We start from the raw sequence: 24,677 nt of genomic DNA, 5'->3' as shown, positions 1-24,677 counted from the left end.
TCTATTTTTCCGGTTATGCTCTGCTGTAAAAGGAAACTGGATCATAATGGTATTGTGTAGCGTTAACCTTGCACAAGTAAAGTTTGAACAAGTTTACAAGGGATCTGAATGATTCATTCCTGAATCAGTTTGCATCAAAACGATCCGTCACGTCACATAACATACTAACGGACTGCAAGTGCTCAGTTTTTGCTTCCATTGTGTCATCTCAGTTATTTCATTGCTGCTGTGATTGAGCTACAAGAAAGTAACATCATTTCGGTTGCGCTGCGAAAGTCACCAGTCATCATTACAACTGTTGTACCACATGCCTGTCATACCCACAATCCAAAAATGATTATCCTTCAAGACTGCACATTTTATAGCGAAAGTATTCTCATGATATTGTAGTCTACTATACACATATTATCAATTTCCTTTAAATTGATCCAATCTTGATTTTAAGACTTTAATAAATATTGAAATAAAAAAACAGGCATTACTTCGGGCACCACAAATTCTTGGGTCCTTCTACACGTTGTCACTGAGGGGAACTTGACCTCCTTGTCATAATAGGTTCTGGGATAATTGCTGTAGCTGAGATGAACTTATGTTTAGCATTAAGTTTATAATATGAATTGTGCTACTGCCAGTTTTATTACTCTGTTCATCCAGCTGCACGTGATTAATGGAAGCTAAAAATGTCTGTAAATCGCTGTGTTTACTTATTGTCGCGTTGCCACATCCGATACCGGGTATGTGCTAGCACAAGCTTCTCCACTGTTGCAGTAGCAAACAACACTTCACTGCATCCAACAAGAAGGACGTCTGAAAAATTATCCAGGAGACATTCATCTTCAGACAACTCATCGAGACCCCTGGACACATCACTGTTTATACCGCTTAGCGTCAAAAGTGAGGAAGTCTGGGATGCGGCAATCGGCGCTGAGTTGACGCAACCTCTGGACAAAAGTATGCTATGCTATTAGAATATTGTATAATCTCATTAAGGGGTTAAGGATCTGGCGAGAAGCCATTCTGTCCTGGTGTTTTTATAGATTTGTATACATTTGGTGAACTATTGCAACAGAAGTACATCTGATCTTTTTATCTACTGGTTTTAACAGGTGAAATCCTCAAAGTACTGAATAGATTCTACAAAAGGAAAGAGATGCAAAAACTGGCTGCTGACCAAGGACTTGATGGTGAGAATCATGGACCCATGATTATTATTACCTGATCTTACATAATTAACATTGGTCAACCATGATGGGTCACATTGTGCCCATCTAAAAACTATACACACAAAGCAGTATGTCAGGGATACTATTGTATTTTGTTTGTTACAAAGCATTTTGGTTTGTTGCATCATTGTCTCATTATTGCATCATTGTCGCATTATTGTGTATTTGTTCTTCAACAGCTCGTCTCTTCCATCAAGCGTTTGTCAGCTTTAGGAGATATGTGCTGGAAATGAATGCACTAAATGCTGACTTGCACATCATTCTTAGTGACATCTGCTGTGGAGCTGGTGAGTATTTACTTACAGACATTTAACTGACAATATCCACTGTAAAAACTAATAATGTGATACTGATAATGTGAATACACCAACCTACTTAAGTACTAAAATCAGTTGTGTGCCCTTATAATACACTAACAACCACCAAAAAAACACTAAAAGCTACATGATCAAAGTTCATCAAATGTCTTTGGAAGTCCATCAAAGCACATCTATTCATTATTAAAGTGCTCCACGCGTCTCCAGGGGTCCTCATGGGCTAATTAAAATTTTTGGGTGAACTATCCCTTTAACAACATAAGATGTTGCATAAAACCCTAATGTGCATAAGAAAATTGACAGTATTTTACTGTAAAATTACATGAAATGTCTTGTTAGATTTATTAATGTTTTTTACTGTATTTAGACAGAAAACTGACTGTTAACTGATGAACAGGTGTTTACCATAGGGTTTTTCTTTTACTGTTAAAATTGCAGTCATTTTTTACAGTGTAATAAAAGCCATCTATTAATCTTCCTTTTCCTCATTCCAGGGCACATAGATGATATTTTCCCTTACTTTATGAGACATGCCAAACAGATTTTTCCCATGTTGGACTGTATGGACGATTTACGCAAGATCAGTGACTTACGGGTCCCAGCAAACTGGTACTGAGAGTTGCATTCTCTGATTTTACCAATAGTGTAAACCATAGTTTTCTGACACCATACCATGAAACAGTCATTACAGTTGTTAGTATTTTTACCAATACAATCTTTTGAACAAAAATGTGTGTTCCAGGTATCCAGAGGCCAGAGCTATTCAAAGAAAGATCATTTTTCACGCAGGACCCACCAACAGTGGTAAGACCTATCATGCCATCCAGAGATACCTAGCAGCCAAGTCTGGAGTTTACTGTGGACCACTAAAGCTACTGGCCCATGAAATCTATGAGAAGAGTAATGATGCAGTGAGTTTCATTCTTTAGACTTTTTAATGTAATTGCATTAGTCGCGGATGTTAGAGCCGCTTATGTGTGGTTTTCCATTAGGGAGTGCCGTGTGATCTGGTGACAGGAGAAGAGAGAAAATTTGTTGATCCACAAGGAAGACCGTCTGGCCACATTGCCTCTACGATAGAGATGTGCAGTGTCACAACTCCATGTGAGTATAGTGAGAATACTTGAGGCTTGATGGTAATCTTAAAGAGGCTGTATGTAGAATTCAGAAACCCTTGTTATTAGTGACACCACTGGCCGTTAAGTGAACTGCAGCCAGCAACTTTTGCTTGTGCTCGCACTCGTGCTAACGTATAAGAGACTGAACAGGATTCAAAGCCCCGATATACTTACAGTAAGCAAAGAACTGTGAAATACCTTTGCAGCGATATACTGTTAACGAACATCCAGACTAGGGCTGGGCGATATATCGCATGACATTGTTATGCGCATCTCGTCAGTAAAGCCGGTTCCTTGATTAGTAGTAAATCGCAATCACCTGCTTTCAGATGTAGCGGCATTTACTACACAGAGCCGTAGTTCACTGACAAGATGAGCCATATCTGATTATAAATTAAATCTGAGACTATATAAATCTGGCAATGTGAGACTATAGTTTGAACTAATCCCTTTTCTTTGCATGACACATTGAACTCACAGAATGGCTCTTTTGGCGATTTATCCTGATTGTAAGCATTCGTTTCATGTGACATAGGAAGAGAGGCTCTCGGGAGCGCACACAAATATCACATCCTTTTGATTTGTTGCCTATAAAAAAGCGACTATTACATGAAAATTATTATGTGTAGCCTCTTTAAGCAATCTAATATACAAACAAATATAAAATATCCTTTAATATTCAAAGAAATATAAATAAATATTAAAAATAAATATACATAGTTTTTTGTGTAACTTGACTGTTCATTAATCATACATTGACTGTAAAGCAACCTTGAGATTTTGAAAAGTACTGTATAAATGAAACACTATTATTATTGTTTGAATATTTTGTTTAGATGAAGTGGCAGTCATTGATGAGATTCAAATGATCAAAGATCCCTCCAGAGGGTGGGCTTGGACCAGAGCTCTTCTTGGTGGGTTGACTTTGACTTTGACACTTTACACATATAGTGGGGTTTCAAAAGTCTGGGAGCATATTAATCATTGGGCATTTACTTAAGCATGGAAAAATGGAAAAACAAGTTTTGGATATTTTTTTAAAACTTGGTCATGTCAAAATAAATAAGAAATGTATCATATTCTAGGTCACTAATTAAATTTACGCAAATTCGTGACATTGACTAAGAAATTCTGAAATTCATCAAAATGAAATGAGGTTCTTTTCACCCAAATCACTAAATTGATGATATAATTTGTAATGAAAACGAATGTATTAAATGAGTAAATAATGCAAATTAGAAGCATTTTCATCAGTGGTCTTGTTTTAGATTTTTTCTAACCCCACTGTAGCCTATTTATCACTTTATTTTCTCAGTTGGATTGTGCCTAATCATATTAAACTTTAGTGTCAAGTTATTAATAATATTTAAATGCTTGCTACTTTACAAATATTAAACTCACTGACTATTTTCATACTATACGATACTAAATTTCATCTGCATGGTCAAATCTGTAGTTTCATATAAACCTGTTGAATGAGGTATGTTAAAGACTCATTTCTCTTTCTGTATAGGTTTGTGTGCTGAGGAGATCCATGTGTGTGGAGAATCTGCAGCAGTTGACTTTGTCACTGAACTCATGTTCACCACTGGTGAAGAGGTTGAGGTGAGTCTGAGAGATACAGAATTGTTGTAAAGACTACTGACTGCTTAGTTATGTTAGTAAGTTACTGAATGCTTAGTAAATGCAAGGTGATATTTATTTTGCCTGGGTGAAATTGTTGATTTGAAGAAATATTTCAATGTTTGCCCAATGTTGTGAGATATTGAGCTCATTAGTGTGGTTTGACATAATATGCTCTTTTGTCTTTAAGGTGCATAATTATAAGAGGCTGACACCCTTTTCAATCTCAAATCATGCAGTGGAATCATTAGATAACCTAAAGCCTGGTGACTGCATCGTGTGCTTCAGCAAAAATGACATCTACTCAATCAGCCGACAGATAGAAGTCCGTGGCCTGGAGTGTGCCGTCATTTATGGCAGCTTGCCCCCTGGTAAGTTCCACATGGTAAATTTATGATCTGGTTTTATTTTCTTGAACTGTCTGTATTAACTGTTCCCCACCAGCGTAAAAAAAAAAAAAAGAATTAAAAAAAGTCGCCAGCCGCCGCCAGCATTTTTGATCATTTTCACAAAACTTTCATGGCCCCCAGAATATTTTGCTGTATGAATATCTGAACATGCAAAAGAAAGAACCGATCCTGTGCAGCAACAACAACGAACGTTTGGTAACACTTTATTTTTAAGTCGACGTAGTTACATGTTACTACATGTACTTACTATGGTAATAACAGTAAATTAGTCAATAGCGGGGATAGTTAATATCATATTGCCTTCCTATCACAATCACTTCTCAATAATTGGTTTTATTTGATCTGGAAACTAAACTAATATTTTGATTGGTCAACAGGCACCAAGTTGGCTCAAGCAAAAAAGTTTAATGATCCAGACGACCCTTGCAAAATCCTTGTTGCCACGGATGCAATTGGAATGGGTTTGAACTTGTGAGTACCTTCCTTCCAGTAACCTTATCTTACATTTTGACACTTTCTTATAGACCCTGAAAATTAAATCAGTGGTTCTCAAACTTTTTGACTCCAAGGACTAATAATGATACTGTACTTCCTTTAGGAGTATTAGGAGAATCATCTTTAACTCTCTGGTAAAACCCAGTGTGAATGAAAAGGGGGAGAAGGAGCTAGACACTATTTCCACGTCACAGGCGCTGCAGATCGCTGGTCGAGCGGGACGCTTCAGCTCTGTGTTTAAAGAGGGTGAGGTCACTACTATGCAAAGGGACGACTTGCTTGTTTTAAAGGAGATCTTGGGGAAGCCTGTTGACCCTATTGCGGTAAGGCTAGTTTTATCTATTATAAAAGTAAACAATTTATGTTGTTTGGAAAAAGGTTTTATCATTTGTTAATTTCTCCTCTTAGATGGCAGGATTACACCCCACAGCGGAGCAGATAGAGATGTTTGCCTACCATCTTCCCCATGCAACTCTCTCAAACCTCATTGTAGGTCTAAATATTCAAAAATTTTACATTATAATTTTACTGACTGGTGGTAATCACCATTTAAAACACTCCGTTTCCATTCTGCTTCTCTGTACAGGATATATTTGTGAGTCTCGCGCAAGTGGATGGACTTTACTTTGTCTGTAACATCGATGACTTCAAATTCTTGGCGGATATGATTCAGCATATCCCACTGAATCTGCGTTCCCGCTACGTGTTCTGCACGGCCCCCATCAACAAGAAGCAGCCCTTCGTTTGTACATCCTTTCTCAAGGTGAGCGAACCACCTGAATAACTCACAGTGGAAAACGGATTACTGAGGATTCATATAAAACGTAGCCATTCGTCCGATTTGGTTTGATTAGAAATTATTTATAATACAGCGGAAATGGCGTGTGAAAATTCTGCTTACATTATCACTGCAAAGTTTCCAGAAAACTTTGGGGAATGGTGATTTTTCAGACTTAAAAACAGCATGAAAATTAATAAAATCTTAAATGGTAATTTCTATTATAACGTTTTATAGAATAAAAAATCACAAACAACCTGAAAATTCATGGATATTAAATTGAAAAATGGTGAGGGAACCCTGTCACTAACATGGCTGCTGTGCCACAGTAGAAACAGCAATTCTGTTTTAACTGGAAGTATTTAGTCTTTTATTATATTATTTTCTTTTAATGGCATACTTTGTTAAAGTGTATAAAAAATGTTTGATGATCTAAAAAGGTGGTAACACTTTGCAGTAAGATTCTAGAAATTATACTAGTTCTATATTAGTTATAGCAGTAGCTTGTATGAAAATAACAATATATAGAAATGTTTAGCAGTTAATTATTTCTATTTATACTAATAATGTAACGTTTTCAAGTACAAATTTGCGTTAAAGTTTTAGTTATTAACAATATTAATAGTAATTTTTTTAGGTATTATGTACTATTATAATATTTATTAATATTAATTATGTACTATTATAATATTTATATATATTTTGAATTGGGGTTTATTTTTATATTTTTAATTTTTTTTTTTTTTTTGTTATGTGCTTTTGTAATTTTTTGAGTTTTTGTTTTGTTTTTGGTAACACTTTACAATAAGGTTCCATTAGTTAAGACTGTTTAAATATTAACTGATACACCTTTTTATTTTAATAATATATTAGTAAATGTTGAAATTAACATCAAATAAGATTAATAAATGCTATAGAAGTATTTTTCACTGTTAGTTCGTTAACTAACGTTTAATAAATGGAGCCTTATTGTAAAGTATTACCCTTTTTTGTATATTTCTGTAGTTCTCATTTTTATTTCAATTTTAGTCATTTTAGTACTTCAACGTAAAGGTATTTAGTTGTCATCTAATACGTTTTTCATCTAATATTTATATTTTATTTCAATTACTGTAAATTGTTTTTAATAGTTGTATTTTAGTCTACAATAGCAACTCTGGAAAATATTAATAGTATATAAATGTCTAATAAATGCTGTAAAAATCTGTCCTCTGTAGTTTGCCAGACAGTTCAGCAGAGATGAGCCTCTGACGTTCGACTGGGTGTGTCGAAATATGAATTGGCCCCTGGCCCCTCCCAAAAACATCAAGGACCTGGTTCACCTGGAGGCTGTCCATGATGTGCTAGATCTTTACCTTTGGCTCAGGTATATATATTTTTTTCTCTAAAGATGAACCTAAACGTCTAGGAAACGAATTCTAGAATTAAATCAGAAAGCAATAAATAAAAGTGTCCCTTTTCTCCTGATGTCATCCATAATTTGAACTGATTCCCTCTTGCAGCTATCGCTTCATGGACATGTTCCCAGACGCTAACCTCATCCGTGAGATCCAACAGGAACTGGACGGAATCATCCAGGTTGGTGTGCGTAACATCACACGGCTTATCCGTGCCACAGAGAATCACTCTGCAGAAACCACAGCCTCTATAAGACTTCCTGATTCAGACACACTGCCACAGAGGAGGGGACGAGTGCTAAAAGCCCATAATCAAAGAAAAGAGCTCAAGCTGTCGGATTCTTCACTGAGCTCCAGGTTGTTGCGGGATGGACTACTGACAAAAGAGCTGTTAGAGCAGCTGCAAAAAGAATGGGTCAGAGAGCAGAGCCAACATGGAGATGACTTCGTTTCAACAAATAAAGGGAAAAGAAAGAAAAAGTGAACACTAACACTGTGTAACATGGACTCTTCTGTAGCCTACTTTTAGAAGATCAGAGAACAATGTGGCTGTATTGCTGATGTTCTGAACTGGATGTAAAGGTTGTATCTCCAGTTATGGAGTGCTTGACATCTATTTTACTAAAAAAAAGTTGCAATTTTCACAGTAATGTATAATCAAGTGTCAAAAAGAGGACTGTCCCACACTTTTAGATGTTACAATAAAATTATATTGATATTTTTAATAGCTCTCCGTTGCCTAACCACAGAAAAATTTTTCTTTGCTCACAGAATGTTAATTTAAAAATGCAGAAAAAGAGAGAAATTCAGGTTCCCATGCCATGACCCAAAAAAAGTAAAGCTGCACATGACCTAGAATTCTTGTCAGTCTATTGAACCTGTTGTTGAAAAACCAATAATTTGTATTTACTCTCTTCTATTTTTAGCAGGGTAATGCAGTCTGATGTTATTTTAGGAAACCTACTTGACCAATGAATGACTAAAGCTGAAACAGGGAGTGATTTCGTCACTGTACACCTAACTGCAACAGCCTTGTGTAAGGGTCAGATTAAAAATATCAGTGCATATGTTACAGATTTACTTTAATAGGGTTAATTTATAGTAATTTCCTTCTACCAATAAGGAAAAGTTAAAAGTATGTTTTTTTTAGTTCTTTTTTAAAAAAGAAAATAGATATTCTTAATTATTTATAGTCTCAGAAAGATTCAGGTCAAGGATCATCCATGATTTTTTTTTATTACATTTTATAAAAAAAATTTGCAACACTTTTACCATATTTTGGGACATGTCTGAATATGATTCAACTTTAATGTGTATGTATATATATATGTGTATATATATATATATATATATATGTGTGTGTGTGTGTGTGTGTGTGTGTGTGTGTATATATATATATATATATATATATATATATATATATATATATATATATATATATATATATATATTCTGCCGTGCAAAGGCAAAAGACCGTAACTTCGTTTTTGGTCGAAAATGAGTTATTTATATTTTTGCCACATTCAAGACCTCCTTTATCATGTGGATGAGTATCTTGAATCAATTCCGTTGTTTTTTCGAGAAAATAATGAGTTGTCTTAACAGTAACTTCCAAAAGCCCATGAGAAACAAAGGCAGAACACCTTAACATCAGTTACCGCTCTTTGGCTTTGTTTTGGAACGCTCAAAATTGAGTTACGGTACTCTGCCTTTGTTTAGCCGCGCGTCAATATGAAGTTACTGTGCCGGTGTTCTATCAAATAATGCTACCTACCAGATTGTACGGTGTTTTGCCTTTGTTTTAATGTCCATTAAAATTACGGTGTAGCCTGTGTACTTTGTACAGCTACCGTTCTGATGTCCTCAGAGCTTTGTCCTGCGGTCAGAACATTTAGTATGGTCTACCTGCCGTCGACAAACGTGCGATATTGATCGCGAAGAGTTGACTGAGAAACGTTACACATTGCCGTATCAGATGAATACAACCAATAATTAAAGCCCCGCCTCACTCAGTTCAGGTACTGGACCTGGTTGAAACATCTAGCTGGCAGATTGCCAAAACTTCGCCGGCGCCTTCAGCCCCGCCCTAAACGCGGTCGAGCCAACGCTGGACTAATATATCTATGGAGGTATTTTGTCATGTCAAATGTATTAATAATGCCATCAGAATGCAACCAAAGCACAGGATAGCAATAAGTAGATGGCTATAAATAATTGTAAATCATACAAAATAAATGCCATGATCACTAGATTTTATACAGGTGTTACTATAATGATTTTGTTAATGGTGATCAGCAATCAAATATTGATAATGTGGAAGTTACTGCCTTTTGCCTTGGCATGACTTCTCACTTTTTGCTGACAATACAAAGGCAGAGTACAGTAACTTTAAAATAGTGGTCAAAAGTCAAGTTTGAGCTCAAGATTTTTTTACGTAAATAATTTCCATTACTAAAACATCTATTTGCCAGATTTCCAGTGTCCTACCTATAATTAATTTGACGGGACAACTAAAAATCTTTAAAGTCATTTTCCTCAGTTCCACACTCTAGCGACTTAAGGTCTTTTGCCTTTGTAGGGCAGTATATATATATAAACATTCAATAACAATTAAACAATCATAAAGTCCACTTATAATAATAATAATAATATAATAATAATGTAATAACATTGATGAAATTCTAGGTGAAAGGTAAATAAACTTAAAAAATGCTCCAGAATGGGAAATGACTGCAGATTTTGTCCACACTAAAGATGATATTTTGAAGAATATGGGAAACCAAACAACATAGGGCCCCATTGACTTCCATAATTGGAAAGAAAATACTATGGAAGTCAATGGGGTCTATAAACTGGTTACTGACATTCTTCAAAGTATACTCTTTTGTGTTCAGCAGAAGAGAGAAACTCATACAGGTTTGGAACAACTTGAGGGTGAGAAAATAATGACAGATTTTTTATTTTGGGGTGAACTATACCTTTAAGTAAAGGGACTACTGTTTGTGCCCTATTTGTGAAAATTACAATTAGGCAATTAGGGCAGTTTTGTCTACAAATTGATAAATTTACCATTACCATTGTAACCATCCACTAAAATGGAACAGCTGATAGCATGATTTTGCAGGTGATGCTGGGTCATTTCTTCAGGATGAACGATTCAGCAAAGAAATGAAGTGTTCAAAATGTTAGGTAGATCAATTTGCTCAGTGTTTGCTAAAGGCCCCAGTTAATCTCAGTCTGTTACTATGGTAACCACATTAGCTGAACGCCTGAGCAACATTTTAATCTTTGAACATTTTCCTTTGGTTTTAGGAAGAAAAGTAATATTGTTTTCGAATGTGTTGCTATAACTTCAGCACATTTAGGTTATGTTTAATACCTTACAGTTACAAACAGAAGGCCTGGTTTTGTCTGGGCAGAAATATCCTCTCGTTGATCCTGTCAGATCTGTCCTGGTGACTGCAGATAAGGCATTTAACATGTTTTTCTCTCTGTATCTTTCACTTTCTTATGAAGGAAGTTTACATGTTGAACTCGAGCCAAACAGAAAGGACTCTTTTTGATCTATTGTTTCGCTCATGATTGTTTTAAGGTGCTGCTGCTGTTTGGAGTGAATCCAAACACATTGCTAGGAGAGACTGGAGAGCAGAGGGGCCGGACGAGGCTTAGCTATTAATTATTTAGCCGTGAAAGGGGAGGGGAAAGCAAGCACGCGACTCCGGATCAGTGAAATACAAGCTCAGAAGAAAAGTTTCTCTCAGTCATACTAGAGTCACTCCTGAGGATTCAGGGGGATTTTAGGTACACATTTAAATCTGGTCATTCATTTTGTTTTTCAATAATAAATCACATTTTATCTGAGGTAAACCACCTGCTTCAGGAAGTCAAGATGTTTGCGGTCCATTTGCTGTCATTTTACTTCTCAAAGCTCCAGGAGGATCAGATCAAGAAGGTAACTATTCATAAACCTCTATACTTGTTAGAATATGATATTTTCTACAAAATAATGCCCAGTACTCCTTGATAAAGTATAGATGTATTCACTCCGTGATGTTCTGTTTTGTGTTTTTCTGCACTGACAGTAAGAGTCTAACTCTGTCAGTGTGTTGTCAGATGCTGCCTAGTGTTGATGATGAATGTGATTTCACTGTGGCCTGTGGAATCATTAACTCTTCTCACACATGCCTTTTGTGGGCAGATAACTGACAGCATGAGGAGAAAGAAAGGACCTTGACCTCCTCATCTGCATTTATTGAACTGATTTTCATCTCCATGAAAGTTCACACCTTGTTGTGAGCTGTAATTTAAACTATTTTGTTGTAGTTTATTGGTCATTGGCTTTTTTTGCTATTTAAAAAAATATATTTGTTAATGTTTTGTTTTGTATTTAATCCCCCATTCTTTCAATAGTTTACTATAAAGTTATCTATTACACATTTCCAGTTAAGGGTTGGACACACCTACTTGCTCTTTACGAAGTCATCAAAGCGATAAAATGACACAAATGGAAGGATGGGAATTATAGGGAGCAAAGGTACATCCTGGGATGCTTTTTAAGCTGTATTGTAACTAACAAAACATGTTCTAAAAACTTTTTGATAATGTTCCCATTAAATAATGAAAACATTACTTCTGAATGTTCAAAATGACCAGTTATTTTTAAATGTTCTTGAAAATTTCTTGGGTATGTGTTAACACACAAACGTTAAGGGAACATTCCATTTTACCAAACATTATGGGAACGTTACTTTTGAATGTTCTCTGAATGCTCCATTAACAATGTATAAATAACGTTTTTGTGCTAACGTTTTAAGAACATAATTAAATTTTCCGTAAAGTAACGTGATGTGTGGCCAGGTATGGTGTCCTATACTAGGAATTTGTGCTCTGCATTTCACCCATCCAAGTGCACACACACAGCAGTGAGTATTGAACACGCACACCCAGAGCAGTTGGCAGCCATTTTTTTGCTGCGCACCCAGGGAGCGATTAGGGGCTAGATGCCCTGCTCAAGTTGTGGTTAATAAGAGTCGAAGAGACTGCTGTTCATTCACTCACACCACCTACATTTCCACCTACAAATGTTTCTTGAGCACCAAATCAGCATATTAGAATGATTTCTGAAGGATCATGTGACACTGAAGACTGGAGTAATGACGCTGAAAATTCAGATTTGCCAGCACAGGAATAAATTATATTTTAAAATATATTCAAATAGAAAACAGTTCTTTTAATTTTTAATAATACTTTCAATCTTATGGTTTTGAAATAAATGCAGCCTTGGTGAGCAGAAGAGACTTCTTTCAAAAACATTAAAAAAAAATTATGTTTCCAAATTTTTTGACAGGTTCTGCATATAAATAAACTGTTAGTTTCACAAAGAACACCATAGAGACAGTTCAAATTTGTATGCAAAACTAATTTCATGCGCAAGCCTTTGGATCAGATGTATGTCCACATTCTTCACAGATAGTTGAGTCTGTTATTTTATAGCAGTATAATTTTTATCTCAAGAAACACGCCTGCATTATCTTTCACCGTGTCATATAATTGCATGCGTCATTGATAATATTAGTATTATTTTTTGCTTGGTGATTTTTATGTTATCAATCGTTCAAAATGTGTTAATGTCATTTTTAAGATTTTTATTTCTCAGTTTTGTTTACCCTTTTATTCAGTCACTTATTCCCCAGTATTTTGTTTCATTGAATGTATGTAATAAGAAAGTGTGAAGGAAATGACGCCAGGCAACAGAAGAGAGTGTTTAAAATTATTGTGTTTCTCAACAGGTAGACCGATATCTGTATGCCATGCGCCTGTCAGATGAACAGCTGGTGGACATATCATCTCGGTTTCGGCTGGAGATGGAGAAAGGACTGTCAAATGAGAGTAACTCTACGGCTGCAGTGAAGATGCTCCCGACCCACGTTTATTCAACACCCGATGGCTCAGGTACATTGACATGACACATGGCCACTTCATTGTACTATTGTTCACACCAAAAAGCTGTAGAATCACTGCATCTGAGTAATATTAAATAATTCAAATCTGTTTATGTTCATGATAGCTTTACATCTGTTCTTTTCCATATGTTTCTCCTGCAGAGAAGGGTGAGTTTCTGGCACTGGATCTGGGGGGTTCAAAATTTAAAGTACTACAGGTGAAGGTTTCAGAAGATGGGAAGGGGAAAGTCCAGATGGAAAGTGAAACTTTTCCCATCCCTGAAGAGATCCTTAATGGCAGAGGAACAGAGGTGATTATTGCTTCACAAATATGAGTTATAACAATAAGGAATCCATTGCAGATTACAAGTTGTTTCCAGTGTATTATGATTATGATGTTAAAGGGTTAGTTCACCCAAAAATGAAAATTCTGTCAGTAATCACTCACCCTCATGTTGTTCCAACCCCTTAAGATCTTCGTTCATCTTCGGAACACAAATTAAGATATTTTTGATGAAATCTGAGAGCTGGATCACTCCTCCATAGGCTTCTAGGTGACCGAAACTTGCTGGCCCAGAAAATGTATTAAAGAGATCGTTAATATAGCCCAAGTGACTACAGTGGCTCAATCTTAAGTATATCAAGCGACAAGAATACTTTTTGTGCGCAAAAACAAACAAAAATAACGACTTTATTCCACTATTCATTTCCTTCTCTCTGGGCCTCGTAGTGTTTTTGCGCAGCGCGTCTGTGTTGTACGTCACACGCATCACACACATGACCAGCGTCGGCCAATAGTGAGCCTACGTGGTGACGTGTAACACAGACGCGCTGCGCAAAAACACTACGTGAACCAACTAGAGGCCCAGAGAGAAGGAAATGAATAGTGGAATAAAGTCGTTATTTTTGTTTGTTTTTGCGCACAAAAAGTATTCTCGTCGCTTGATATACTTAAGATTGAGCCACTGTAGTCACTTGGACTATATTAACAATCTCTTTAATAACTTTTCTGGGCCAGCAAGTTTTGGTCACCTAGAAGCCTATGAAGGAGTGAGACGGCTCTCAGATTTCATCAAAAATATCTTAATTTGTGTTCCGAAGATGAACGAAGGTCTTACGCGGTTGGAACAACATGAGGGTGAGTAATTACTGACAGAATTTTCATTTTTGGGTGAACTAACCCTTTAACAAGAAAAGACTGAACAAACTTTGGTGCGAGTTCTCTTATTGTTTAAAGTATTTATAACGTCAGCTGATCTTAGGATCTAAGTTACTGTAGATAATTACATGGATAGAGGGCAGATTATTCTAATGTCATATTTAAAACTTTTTATTAAATGTTTTGAATTCCTCTTTTCTTTCTTTCTTCAGCTGTTTGAGCATGTGGCAGAATCTTTGAAGTCTTTTCTAGAGAAACACCACATTAATCACAAAAGAAAACCTCTGGGCTTCACCTTCTCCTTCCCATGTGCGCAGTCCAAAATAGATGAGGTACAACTGAACTCTGATATGTTTATATAAAATTTAACATTAACCGTTTTAATTGGATCATGGTTCTCAAGTCATTGAGAGATTGAGTGGATTTTCTTTATCAATAAACCAGTGAAATAGACATTCATATCAGTTGATCTCCTCTGACTCATTTTGTCTGTGTTAACACAGGGTGATTTACTGTCATGGTCCAAGAATTTCAAGCTGAGAGGTGTTCAAGGGACCAATGTGGTGCAGTCATTACGGAAAGCCATTCGTAAAGCTGGGGTATGAATACCATTTTCTTTGCTCATCATTTCCAATGAACAAAAGTAGAAAGTAGAAACCAACTGGTGCTACTCCAGGTAAAAGTCATAACACAGTAGTCAGTTGGTATTGGTGATTCATGTTCATGACTTCTACTTGCAATTGAGTTAAAGATACGGTCACATTAGCAAAATTTCACATGCAACAAAGTTCCATTGTCTATTATCAATAGTATAGCAATGTATGAAGCACAGCTCACACAGCCACTTTCAAACCAAGCAGCTTTCCATTTGCCAACACTGCAAATTCACATGACGCTTAAAGCTGTTGCGAAATCTTCATGTGGAAATCTTTCACCCTCACATGAATTTCCAGATCGTGTGAATTCCTATTAAAAATAACTGAATTTCGCCCGTTAAAAATGGCAGAGCAACGGTAATTTTGACCGCTCCTCAGAGTTTTTCCAGACTCACATTTCATTTGTTTAGTGTGGTTCAAACGAGACTTTCATTCAAATTCATTGAAATTCATTCAGTCGTTTTCGACAATCACTAAACGATCACTATAAAAAATTTTTTAGAAAATCTTAATTTTATTGTTAGAAAACTGCATAGGGGCAATAGTCTTGAAACAAACATTTTTCCATACACTGTTTTATTTTTTCCATACTTATGCAAATACACTGATCAAATTCCATACTTTTCCAAACTGCGTAGAAACCCTGCATCAAACTTTTACTTCGGAACACAGCTAAATGTGAAACTTATTGTGTGTGTGTGTGTGTGTGTTAAGACTGTTGACGTGGATGTCCTGGCTATGGTCAATGACACAGTGGGAGCCATGATGACCTGTGGATATGATGACCAGAACTGTGAGGTGGGGGTTATTATAGGTAAGACCTCATTGGACACTTTTGGACTGGACAATTTTCTTTCAATAGATTTAAAATGAAATGTAAACACACAAAATATGTACTGCTTCATATGGTAAAATACCTCTAAAACTAAATAAGCCACAACAAACTAAAAGACCTAAAAAGAATCCTGCAAAAGTGAGAGGGCAAGGAAGCTGTCTCTTGTAATAAGGAAAATGAAAGGCTTGATTTAATGCTGCAATCTGTTTCCGCAGGTACTGGTACTAATGCGTGTTACATGGAGGAAATGCGACACATTGATCTCGTGGAAGGAGATGAAGGCAGGATGTGTATTAATACTGAATGGGGGGCATTTGGAGATGATGGTGTGCTTGATGATTTCATCACAAGTTTTGACCGTGAAATTGATGCCGCCTCAATTAATCCAGGAAAACAGCTGTAAGTCCTTATTGATCGGCAAGTCATTAGATTGCTTCAACACAGGGATGCCCAAATCAGGGCAACATTTACTTTCAGCCTATCAAGTTTTGTTTTTGACCCTTCCTTCGTAGTAAAACGTTTGGGCATTTCTGATTTATTCCACTCTTACTGAAGGTTATTCCCAAATGATGTGTGCACTTAACAGCTTTTTTTCTTCAAGTTTTGTAGTCTATGTATTATCTAACTCTGTAACTTTGTAACCAGTTTTGAAAAGATGGTGAGTGGGTTGTACATGGGAGAGCTTGTGAGACTCATCCTGCTGAAGATGGCCAAAAGGGGTCTACTGTTTCATGGCCAAGTCAGTGATGCTCTCAGGACCAAAGGAACATTCCAGACCAACCATATCTGCTTGATTGAACAGTAAGATTACATGATCACAAATATAAACCGATATTAGATGGGTTAAAATAAGAAATATAATTTTTCTAGCTATGAGGAATCCTATGGCAACCTATTGGTTTTAAGTTAGTGATTATTTAAGAATATTAGGAATTTTCCTTGCTAAAAAACACTACCATGATTCATCATAAATTCTGGCTTAATCTGGATTTTGGTGGTTTGTGATAATCTGGCGCAGGTGTAGACGGGGTTTAAATGTACATATTCTAACTGAGAATGTTTCCAGATATAAAGGCGGTTTGGAGAACACCAGGGAGATCCTGGAAGACCTGGGACTTAATCCCAGTGATGATGACTGCATTGCTGTCCAGCATGTCTGCACCATCGTGTCCTTCAGGTCAGCTAATCTGGTTGCTGCCGCTTTGGCTGCCATCTTGACACGGATCAGAGAAAACAAGAAACTGAAGACCCTTCGGACCACTGTAGGAGTCGATGGGACGGTCTACCGAACACATCCACAGTACGTCAGTTCACCTTCACACGTAAAACCCAAGGAGGTTTTTAGTACAAAATTGGATGGAAGAAGTTTTTTTTTTTTTAAATCCACAATGTTTAATACTTGTATCTGTATTTTAAAGGTACCCCAAGAGGCTCCACAAGGTGGTCCGCCATCTGGTGTCAGACTGTCATGTCCGTTTTGTGCTGTCTGAAAGTGGCAGTGCAAAAGGTGCCGCCATGGTGACTGCAGTGGCCCAGCGTTTAGCTTCCCAACGGAAGGAGATTGACGATACCCTTGCGGCCTTTGCCTTGAACTCCAAACAGCTCCAGGAAGTGAAGAAGAAGATGCATGTGGAGTTGGAACGAGGCTTGAAGAAAGACTCCCATCCCACCGCATCAGTCAAAATGCTGCCCACATATGTTTACAGGACTCCAGATGGGACAGGTAAAGGGAAACTGCCTACTTACAGCAATCATGGTGTACAGTACATCTTTGGGGAATTCAGAGTTATTATTTATTGTTATCACTATTGATATTTTTTATCTCTTTTATATATTGTATTATATTATATTATATTATACATCCATTCCTTCTTCAAACTTCTTGTCCTATGTTGGGTTGAGGGGATGTTGGAGATCTTTTTTTATTATTATTTTGATTTTATTTGTATAATCAATAGGAAACTTAAATTGAAATTTGAAGGCTGAACATGTTAATTGACTAATTAAGAAACTTTTTATGCCACTGAATGTTGTTACTTTCACAGAAAGAGGAAAGTACCTTGCCTTGGATCTTGGTGGAACCAATTTCCGTGTGTTGGTGGTTAAGATTCGAACTGGTATGCGGAATTCAGTCCGGATGTACAACAAGATTTATGCCATCCCACTAGAGATCATGCAGGGTACAGGAGAGGAGGTGAAGCACTATGAACAAAAAACATAATCATTTTCTGGCAAATTAATACATTAGTATTACATATTTAACATCAATGTACTATAGAGAGTGCAAAAAATTATCAGTACAACATTCACAAGACATTTTAAGCTGATTTAATTTTTTTGATTTTTTCCCCCTCCAGTTGTTTGACCACATAGTTCAGTGTATCTCGGATTTCTTGGACTATATGGGAATAAAGAACACTCGTTTGCCTCTTGGCTTCACCTTCTCTTTCCCATGCAGTCAGACAGGTATTGATAAGGTAAAAAAAGCATCTACCTTGGATTATCAGAGGTCACTTCAATTGTCAATATAATTATCACAACGAGGTTTAAAGGGTTAGTTCACCCAAAAATGTTGTCATTAATGACTTAATAAAGCGATCGTGTCTCTTCAGAAAATTTGGACTAAACCGCACAATTCATATGGATTCGTTTTACGAAGTTTGTATAATTACTTTTTGAAGCATCAAAGTCGTAGTTGTGTAGCTGTCAACAGAGGGACAGACAGCTCTCAGATTTCATCAAAAAGATCTTCATTTGTGTTCTGAAGATGAACAAAATTCTTATGGGTTTGAAACGACATGAGGGCGAGTAATTAATGACAGAATTTTTGGTTGAACTAACCCTTTAAACACCTTTAAAAAAACTTAAAGCACAGACAAATGCTACTCTTTATTAATAGTCGTTGCCATTTGCATCATCTACTTGTTTAGGGAGATCTGGTCTGCTGGACGAAAGGCTTCAAAGCGACAGATTGTGAGGGCTATGATATTGTGGATATGCTGAGAGAGGCCATCAAAAGACGAAACGTGAGGGGAAAGCAAACATCACGTAGTTTTTGCAGATGACACACTCATCCACTTACAGAGAAGCACCATCATCAATATTAATGTTCTATTGTCATATAATAAGAGTATTCAGGCTTCATTGCTTATATTTTTGCGTAAATAACGATATTGTAGCTTATAATCCTCTTATTTGAATGAAACTATTTTGTGCTACTGATGTTTGTATTGGCGTGGTTATGATTTAATTTGTTCTTTTAGGAATTTGACCTCGATATCGTTGCTATAGTGAATGACACAGTTGGCACAATGATGACATGTGCATACGAGGACCCTAAATGTCAGATTGGTCTTATTGCTGGTAAGTATTAATGTATTTCCGAGGTGTTTCTGTGGTATTTCAGTGAAGCTGTATTTTAACTAACAACCTCACTGCTGATTATAAACCAACACACGCAAAAAAGCAGCATTACAGTATTCAGCATGTCAACACATATGAATCTTAACTCTGCAGGAACGGGCAGCAATGTGTGTTACATGGAGGAGATGAAGAACATCGAGTTTGTGGAGGGTGATGAAGGGCAGATGTGTATAAACACTGAGTGGGGTGGATTTGGAGAAAATGATAATATTGAGGACATCCGGACCAGATATGACCGAGAGGTGGACGAAGGCTCACTCAATGCAGGAAAACAAAGGTAAAGATTACCATATTTAGATGATTTAGATATATTATTTTTCAATTGTCATCTGAAAGTTGTGAAAGACAAATGCACTGCAGGTTTTCTGCATTTGTCCACATGGAGGCAGTATACTATAAAGATTTTCTCAAAGCATAGGAACAGTGTTGGCAACCTGTTGTAATGAACAGCAAAAAAAAGCAGAAATAAGTGGCATTTAAATGTTTATGCTTTGAGAATATTATAGTTTATTTATTGATTTTAAATAATATTTTTATAAAAATAAATAATAATTTATTATTGCTATTAATATTATTAAGAAGAAGGAGAAGAGGAGGAAGAAGTATTTATATAAAAAGTTTTCCAAATATAATCTAATGTGTTATCCTCATTTACAGGTTTGAAAAGATGACCAGTGGAATGTATTTGGGAGAGATTGTCAGGCAGATTCTCATTGATCTCACCAAACGTGGTCTTCTGTTTCGTGGACGCATCACAGAGAGACTGAAGACCAAAGGCATCTTTGAGACCAAGTTCCTCTCACAGATTGAGAGGTACATTAACCGTCTCTGACATATAGGCCAATCGAATATATTGGTCACATGACTGAGCTCAGCTTCCCAAATATTTTGGCATCTACTGTTGTTTTTAACTTTACCAAAACCTCATATTAAAGGTGAACTCTGTAAATTATTTATCCATGTATGCTTCATCAGGTTGTTTAATGAGGGGAAAAAAATACTGAGCAGTGAGCACCTTTAATAATAGGCATTTCAAAAAAACTTCTAACTAGAAGTTATTGAATAAATGTAATATAATGCACTTAATGTGACTCATGCTTCCATTCTTCCATTTACTTAGTGACCGTTTGGCACTACTGCAAGTGAGGTGCATTCTGCAGCATCTGGGCTTGGACAGCACATGCGATGACAGTATTATTGTGAAGGAAGTGTGTGGAGCCGTTTCCCGACGAGCAGCTCAGCTCTGTGGAGCGGGAATGGCTGCTGTTGTAGACAAAATCCGGGAGAACCGAGGACTAGAGCATTTGGAGATTACTGTGGGAGTGGACGGCACTCTATACAAGTTACATCCACAGTAAGTAAAAATTAGCAGAACATTTACTTGCATTTGATCAGTGTTTGATTCATATCCTAATCTTGTCGCTTTTCATGACAGCTTCTCCACCATCTTAAAGGACACTGTCAGAGAGCTCGCTCCCAATTGTAAGGTGGATTTTATCCTATCAGAGGATGGCAGTGGGAAAGGGGCGGCCCTGATCACGGCTGTAGCACGGCAGCATCATAGTGAGAAACAAGAACCTCGCTAGACGCTCGGACTGGGTTCCTCAGAGGGTTGCATTTGTGGCTTTAAGAGTACAGGGTTTCTATAAGTAATTATATAGATTTATTAGATGATGACGCTCATGAAATCTCACTTTGCTGCTTGCATATGAAATTGCATTTATTTTTTGCATATCAAAATAAGTGCATTCAGGGACACTGACAGAGATGTTCATTTATTACTTTTTTGTTATTGTTATTTTTAATGTATTAATTAGTGCAATAAACATCGCTTTCACATATCACTGTGTTCAGCATGGTTTCACTCTCACTGTACATTGGCTCTTTGAAGGCTATTTTTCTTGTTGTCCTTTTGTTCGGACTCAGTGAACAGTTTGCATGGGCAGTCAGAGTGAAAGACTCACAGAGGCCAAACTAAAGGGGGCGGTGGCTGTGTGCGATGGAATGTCATGACCGCATGTTGCTCTAGTGCTCTGTGACGCGGTCTGAGAAGCTTGGAGACCAAACACCCAAATTAAATTAGGACCTGATACTGTACTTTCAAAAGCAATGTCTTTATTTGACTAGTAGAGCCGAATTAGTGTAAAATTAGAAAAGTTTTTTTTCTAGATTGTGAATTATGAGATTTTAGAAATTAATACTTTTATTTAGAAAGGATGCATTAAATTGATCAAAAGTGACATTTATGATATTGTAAAATATTTCTATTTCAAATAAGTTATATTTATCAAATAATCCTGAAAAAAATGTAGCACAGTTTCTACAAAAATATTAAGCAGCACAACTGTTTTTAACATTAATTATAAGAAAGTTTCTTGAGCACAAATCAGCATTTCCGAAGGATCATGTGACACTGAAGACTGGAGTAATGATGCTGACAATTCAGCTTTACCATCACAGGATTAAATTACATTTTAAAATATATTAAAATAGAGAATTTAAATTGTAATAATATTTCACAATATTACTGTGGATTTTGCGATCAAATAAATCGTGATCATAAGAGACCTTTTTTCTAAAACATTAAAAATCGTACTGACCCCAAACTTTTGAACGGTAGTGAATATTCTTCAAAGTTTCTTCTTTTGTGTTCCACAAAGAAAGAAAATCATATGGGTTTGGAAAATGAGGGGTGAGTAAATTACATAATTTAAGTTTTTGGGTATCCCTTTGAGTAGATGATATTTTAACAAATTTTTGCTTTATTGACAACATCAAAGTTGTAAAAACACTACATATGTAATTTTTAGTTACTTTCTTTGGAAACGTATATCACTATGCAGGATTGAAATCTATTTGACAGATTTTCAAAAGGTGATTTAATAGATCCATGTGGGGTAACATTAGCACATTTCCCTTTTGTGTTCGCTAATTTAAGCTTCCAGGGGATTTAATGAAGCAGTTAAATCAGGCCAGCTCTTGCTCACAAATCCTCATGGAGCATGTAGGGAAAAGTTTACTCATCGTAATCCTTCCTGCAAATGCTAGCTATAGCTTCTCAGCTGAACAATAGTAGGCTAGAGCTAGTTGCCATGCACACCAGCACGTCACTATACCTGCACATAGCATGCACACATCTACACATGTAAGCTTTACAGTCTTGTAATTGTACACTTCTTAGGTTAGCTAAGTTGGCTAACTAAGTACAATTTATAAGTCACCTAAGGGTAAAATGCTAAGTTAAGCAAAATAAAAATGAAAAGAGGTTTCTCTGGTAACATTACTAGCAATCTTAATAAAATAATGGTGTACTGTTTCATATTGTCTCTCAAGCAATATGCAGTTGACCTCTGTACATGCAAGAATTTTATTTTACAATTTGTTCCACATCAATAAGTAAAATATCAAAAGGACAAGTTCAGAAACAATCCAACTGGACTCTTCTCGGTGTGGTGGCATTGTTGTGTTATGTAAGAGCACATATTTAATCCAACTTGATCTCAAGGAGCCAACTAGTTCAGCTGACAGAGATTCTCTCACACACTTTTTAGAGTAACCTGCCTTCAGTTAAGGAAAGTGAAGGTGACTGAAACTTTCTACATTCTGCATCTGAGCAGGTAAAATAGCTGTTTAGAGAATATTTTGTACAGTTTGTTTCCTAAGTTATCCCAGGCCCTGTAAATTTCAGCAAAAGCCCTATGTTAACAGTGTTGAGTTGTACATTACACAAATAGTTTATTTGTCAATCCTGACATATATATGTATACAGTAAAATCACAAATCATGTATCTATGTTCACAGGCAAATTCCTGACAATTACTTTTAGGCCTAATGCATTTTATGTTAGTGTAAATCAAAATAATTTCTTTGACCCTTGGATGGGGGATGTATTATGCTCCGCTTCAGTATATAAAAAAAGACCAGACATTCAGCTTTTTCCTGTTCAACTGCATTTTCTGCTAAGGATATGGTATAATTATCCTACTTCTAAAAGCATTTTAGAAGGCAGCTGTTAAATGTCGGGATTAACATTTTTTGTACTAAAATGTGCAACAAAAAAAATCTAAATTGCATTAAAATGTCACTAATGATGCATATCACTTCACCATTATAGCTCCAAGGGACTGTCTAACAAAGCAAATCACACTTTATGCTGATTCTTAAATCATTTTTAGCTAATCTCAGCAGTCAATCTTACATCTACTTCAATGTCATATTTTAAGAAAAATCATCATTATTATTATTATTATTATTATTATTATTATAAAAAAGTGAAATGCATTCTGAAAGGTTAGTCATAACTCAAAATACTAGTAAAAATACTATGTATAAATAATGTATATCTTCTATTTTTAGATACTGTTTTTTCCAAGCAAAACCTTAAAACAAAGAAAATGAGATGAACTGACTTATGAAACTCTTCTTTTACTGATCTGGATCAACCACTCCTGATGAGGAATCATCTAAAGAACATATCTAAAAATTTATCTAAAGTTCTGTTATATTGGTTAAGCTCTCTGTCCTTGAACAAATCTGAGGTCTGTCATGGTATCTGCCTTTATGACTGCTTATTCATGCATGAACATTCAGCAGTCAAAGATTGTTGTACCTACGGGGTAGGTCATTTGTGAATATGTCAGACATTATTTATTATATTTCATATTTCCGCTGTAACATACGCTAAGCAAACACACAAACACTCCCAGCACAGTGAGTAAATCTGCCAGGAAATGATGTCATTGCTCCAAAATGCAAAGTACTTTACTGGCTGGACGTTGTTCCCTTGTAAATGAATGGGAGACATTTGAATGTGTGCCATATACAGTGAAATTTTTTGCCAGTAAGATGCATATCCTGTAAAATATGAACAGCTCTCTTCCAGGAAAACTTATCTTTAAGGCACCCACCTCCAAGTATTATTGTCAATGTCATGAATGACTTAATGTGTTTTATCTGTCATAATAAATCATAATGTAACACAGTTCGGTAAAGTAATGGATATGGGCTCTAATATGGGCTAAAATATATGAATGTAGCAAAATCTGTCATTTGCGTTGCTCTTGTGACGCATCTCAGTGAATTTCTGCTCTGATTGGCTCTGCTCGGAAAGAGGATGTTACGCTCTCACATTCACGCGCTTCTGAGAGGGGGGAGGATGGCGCGTGCCTTGGAGCACGACCCACAGTAATCTCGTCTGGCCTGTGTTACCATCACCTCACTCGCAATTACCTCAAATTCCCTCTGTGACATTCCTCTGTGAGACTGTAAAATAAGCTCTATGTAACTACAACAGCTCCACTA

The 24,677-nt window shown here is 36.3% G+C and overlaps 2 protein-coding genes across 2 annotated transcripts; both read left to right on the top strand.

Moving 5' to 3' along the window:
* The first annotated feature begins 506 nt into the window (after positions 1-506).
* supv3l1 (SUV3-like helicase) lies at positions 507-8,086 on the top strand. The gene is made up of 15 exons (XM_084093873.1): positions 507-951; positions 1,107-1,184; positions 1,403-1,510; positions 2,035-2,149; positions 2,283-2,451; positions 2,533-2,644; positions 3,495-3,572; positions 4,172-4,263; positions 4,472-4,652; positions 5,069-5,162; positions 5,290-5,509; positions 5,595-5,675; positions 5,773-5,949; positions 7,182-7,330; positions 7,467-8,086. Exons 1-15 carry the CDS (start codon positions 681-683, stop codon positions 7,843-7,845), a joined length of 2,304 nt encoding a protein of 767 aa, XP_083949999.1. The 5' UTR covers positions 507-680; the 3' UTR covers positions 7,846-8,086.
* A 3,023-nt stretch (positions 8,087-11,109) lies between these two features.
* On the top strand, positions 11,110-21,249 carry hkdc1 (hexokinase domain containing 1). The gene is made up of 18 exons (XM_084093371.1): positions 11,110-11,313; positions 13,151-13,313; positions 13,466-13,614; positions 14,675-14,794; positions 14,966-15,061; positions 15,833-15,932; positions 16,169-16,352; positions 16,599-16,754; positions 17,020-17,253; positions 17,372-17,676; positions 17,999-18,147; positions 18,311-18,430; positions 18,884-18,979; positions 19,217-19,316; positions 19,470-19,653; positions 20,034-20,189; positions 20,497-20,730; positions 20,812-21,249. The coding sequence occupies exons 1-18, from the start codon at positions 11,251-11,253 to the stop codon at positions 20,960-20,962; spliced, it is 2,760 nt and encodes a 919-aa protein (XP_083949497.1). The 5' UTR covers positions 11,110-11,250; the 3' UTR covers positions 20,963-21,249.
* The last annotated feature ends 3,428 nt before the right edge of the window (positions 21,250-24,677 follow it).

The sequence above is a fragment of the Abramis brama genome (genome assembly GCF_963993115.1).
Source record: "Abramis brama genome assembly, chromosome: 19".
Classification (NCBI taxonomy): domain Eukaryota; kingdom Metazoa; phylum Chordata; class Actinopteri; order Cypriniformes; family Leuciscidae; genus Abramis; species Abramis brama.
The sequence above is the reverse complement of the archived record's forward strand: the minus strand, read 5'-3'. Positions and strand labels throughout refer to the sequence as shown.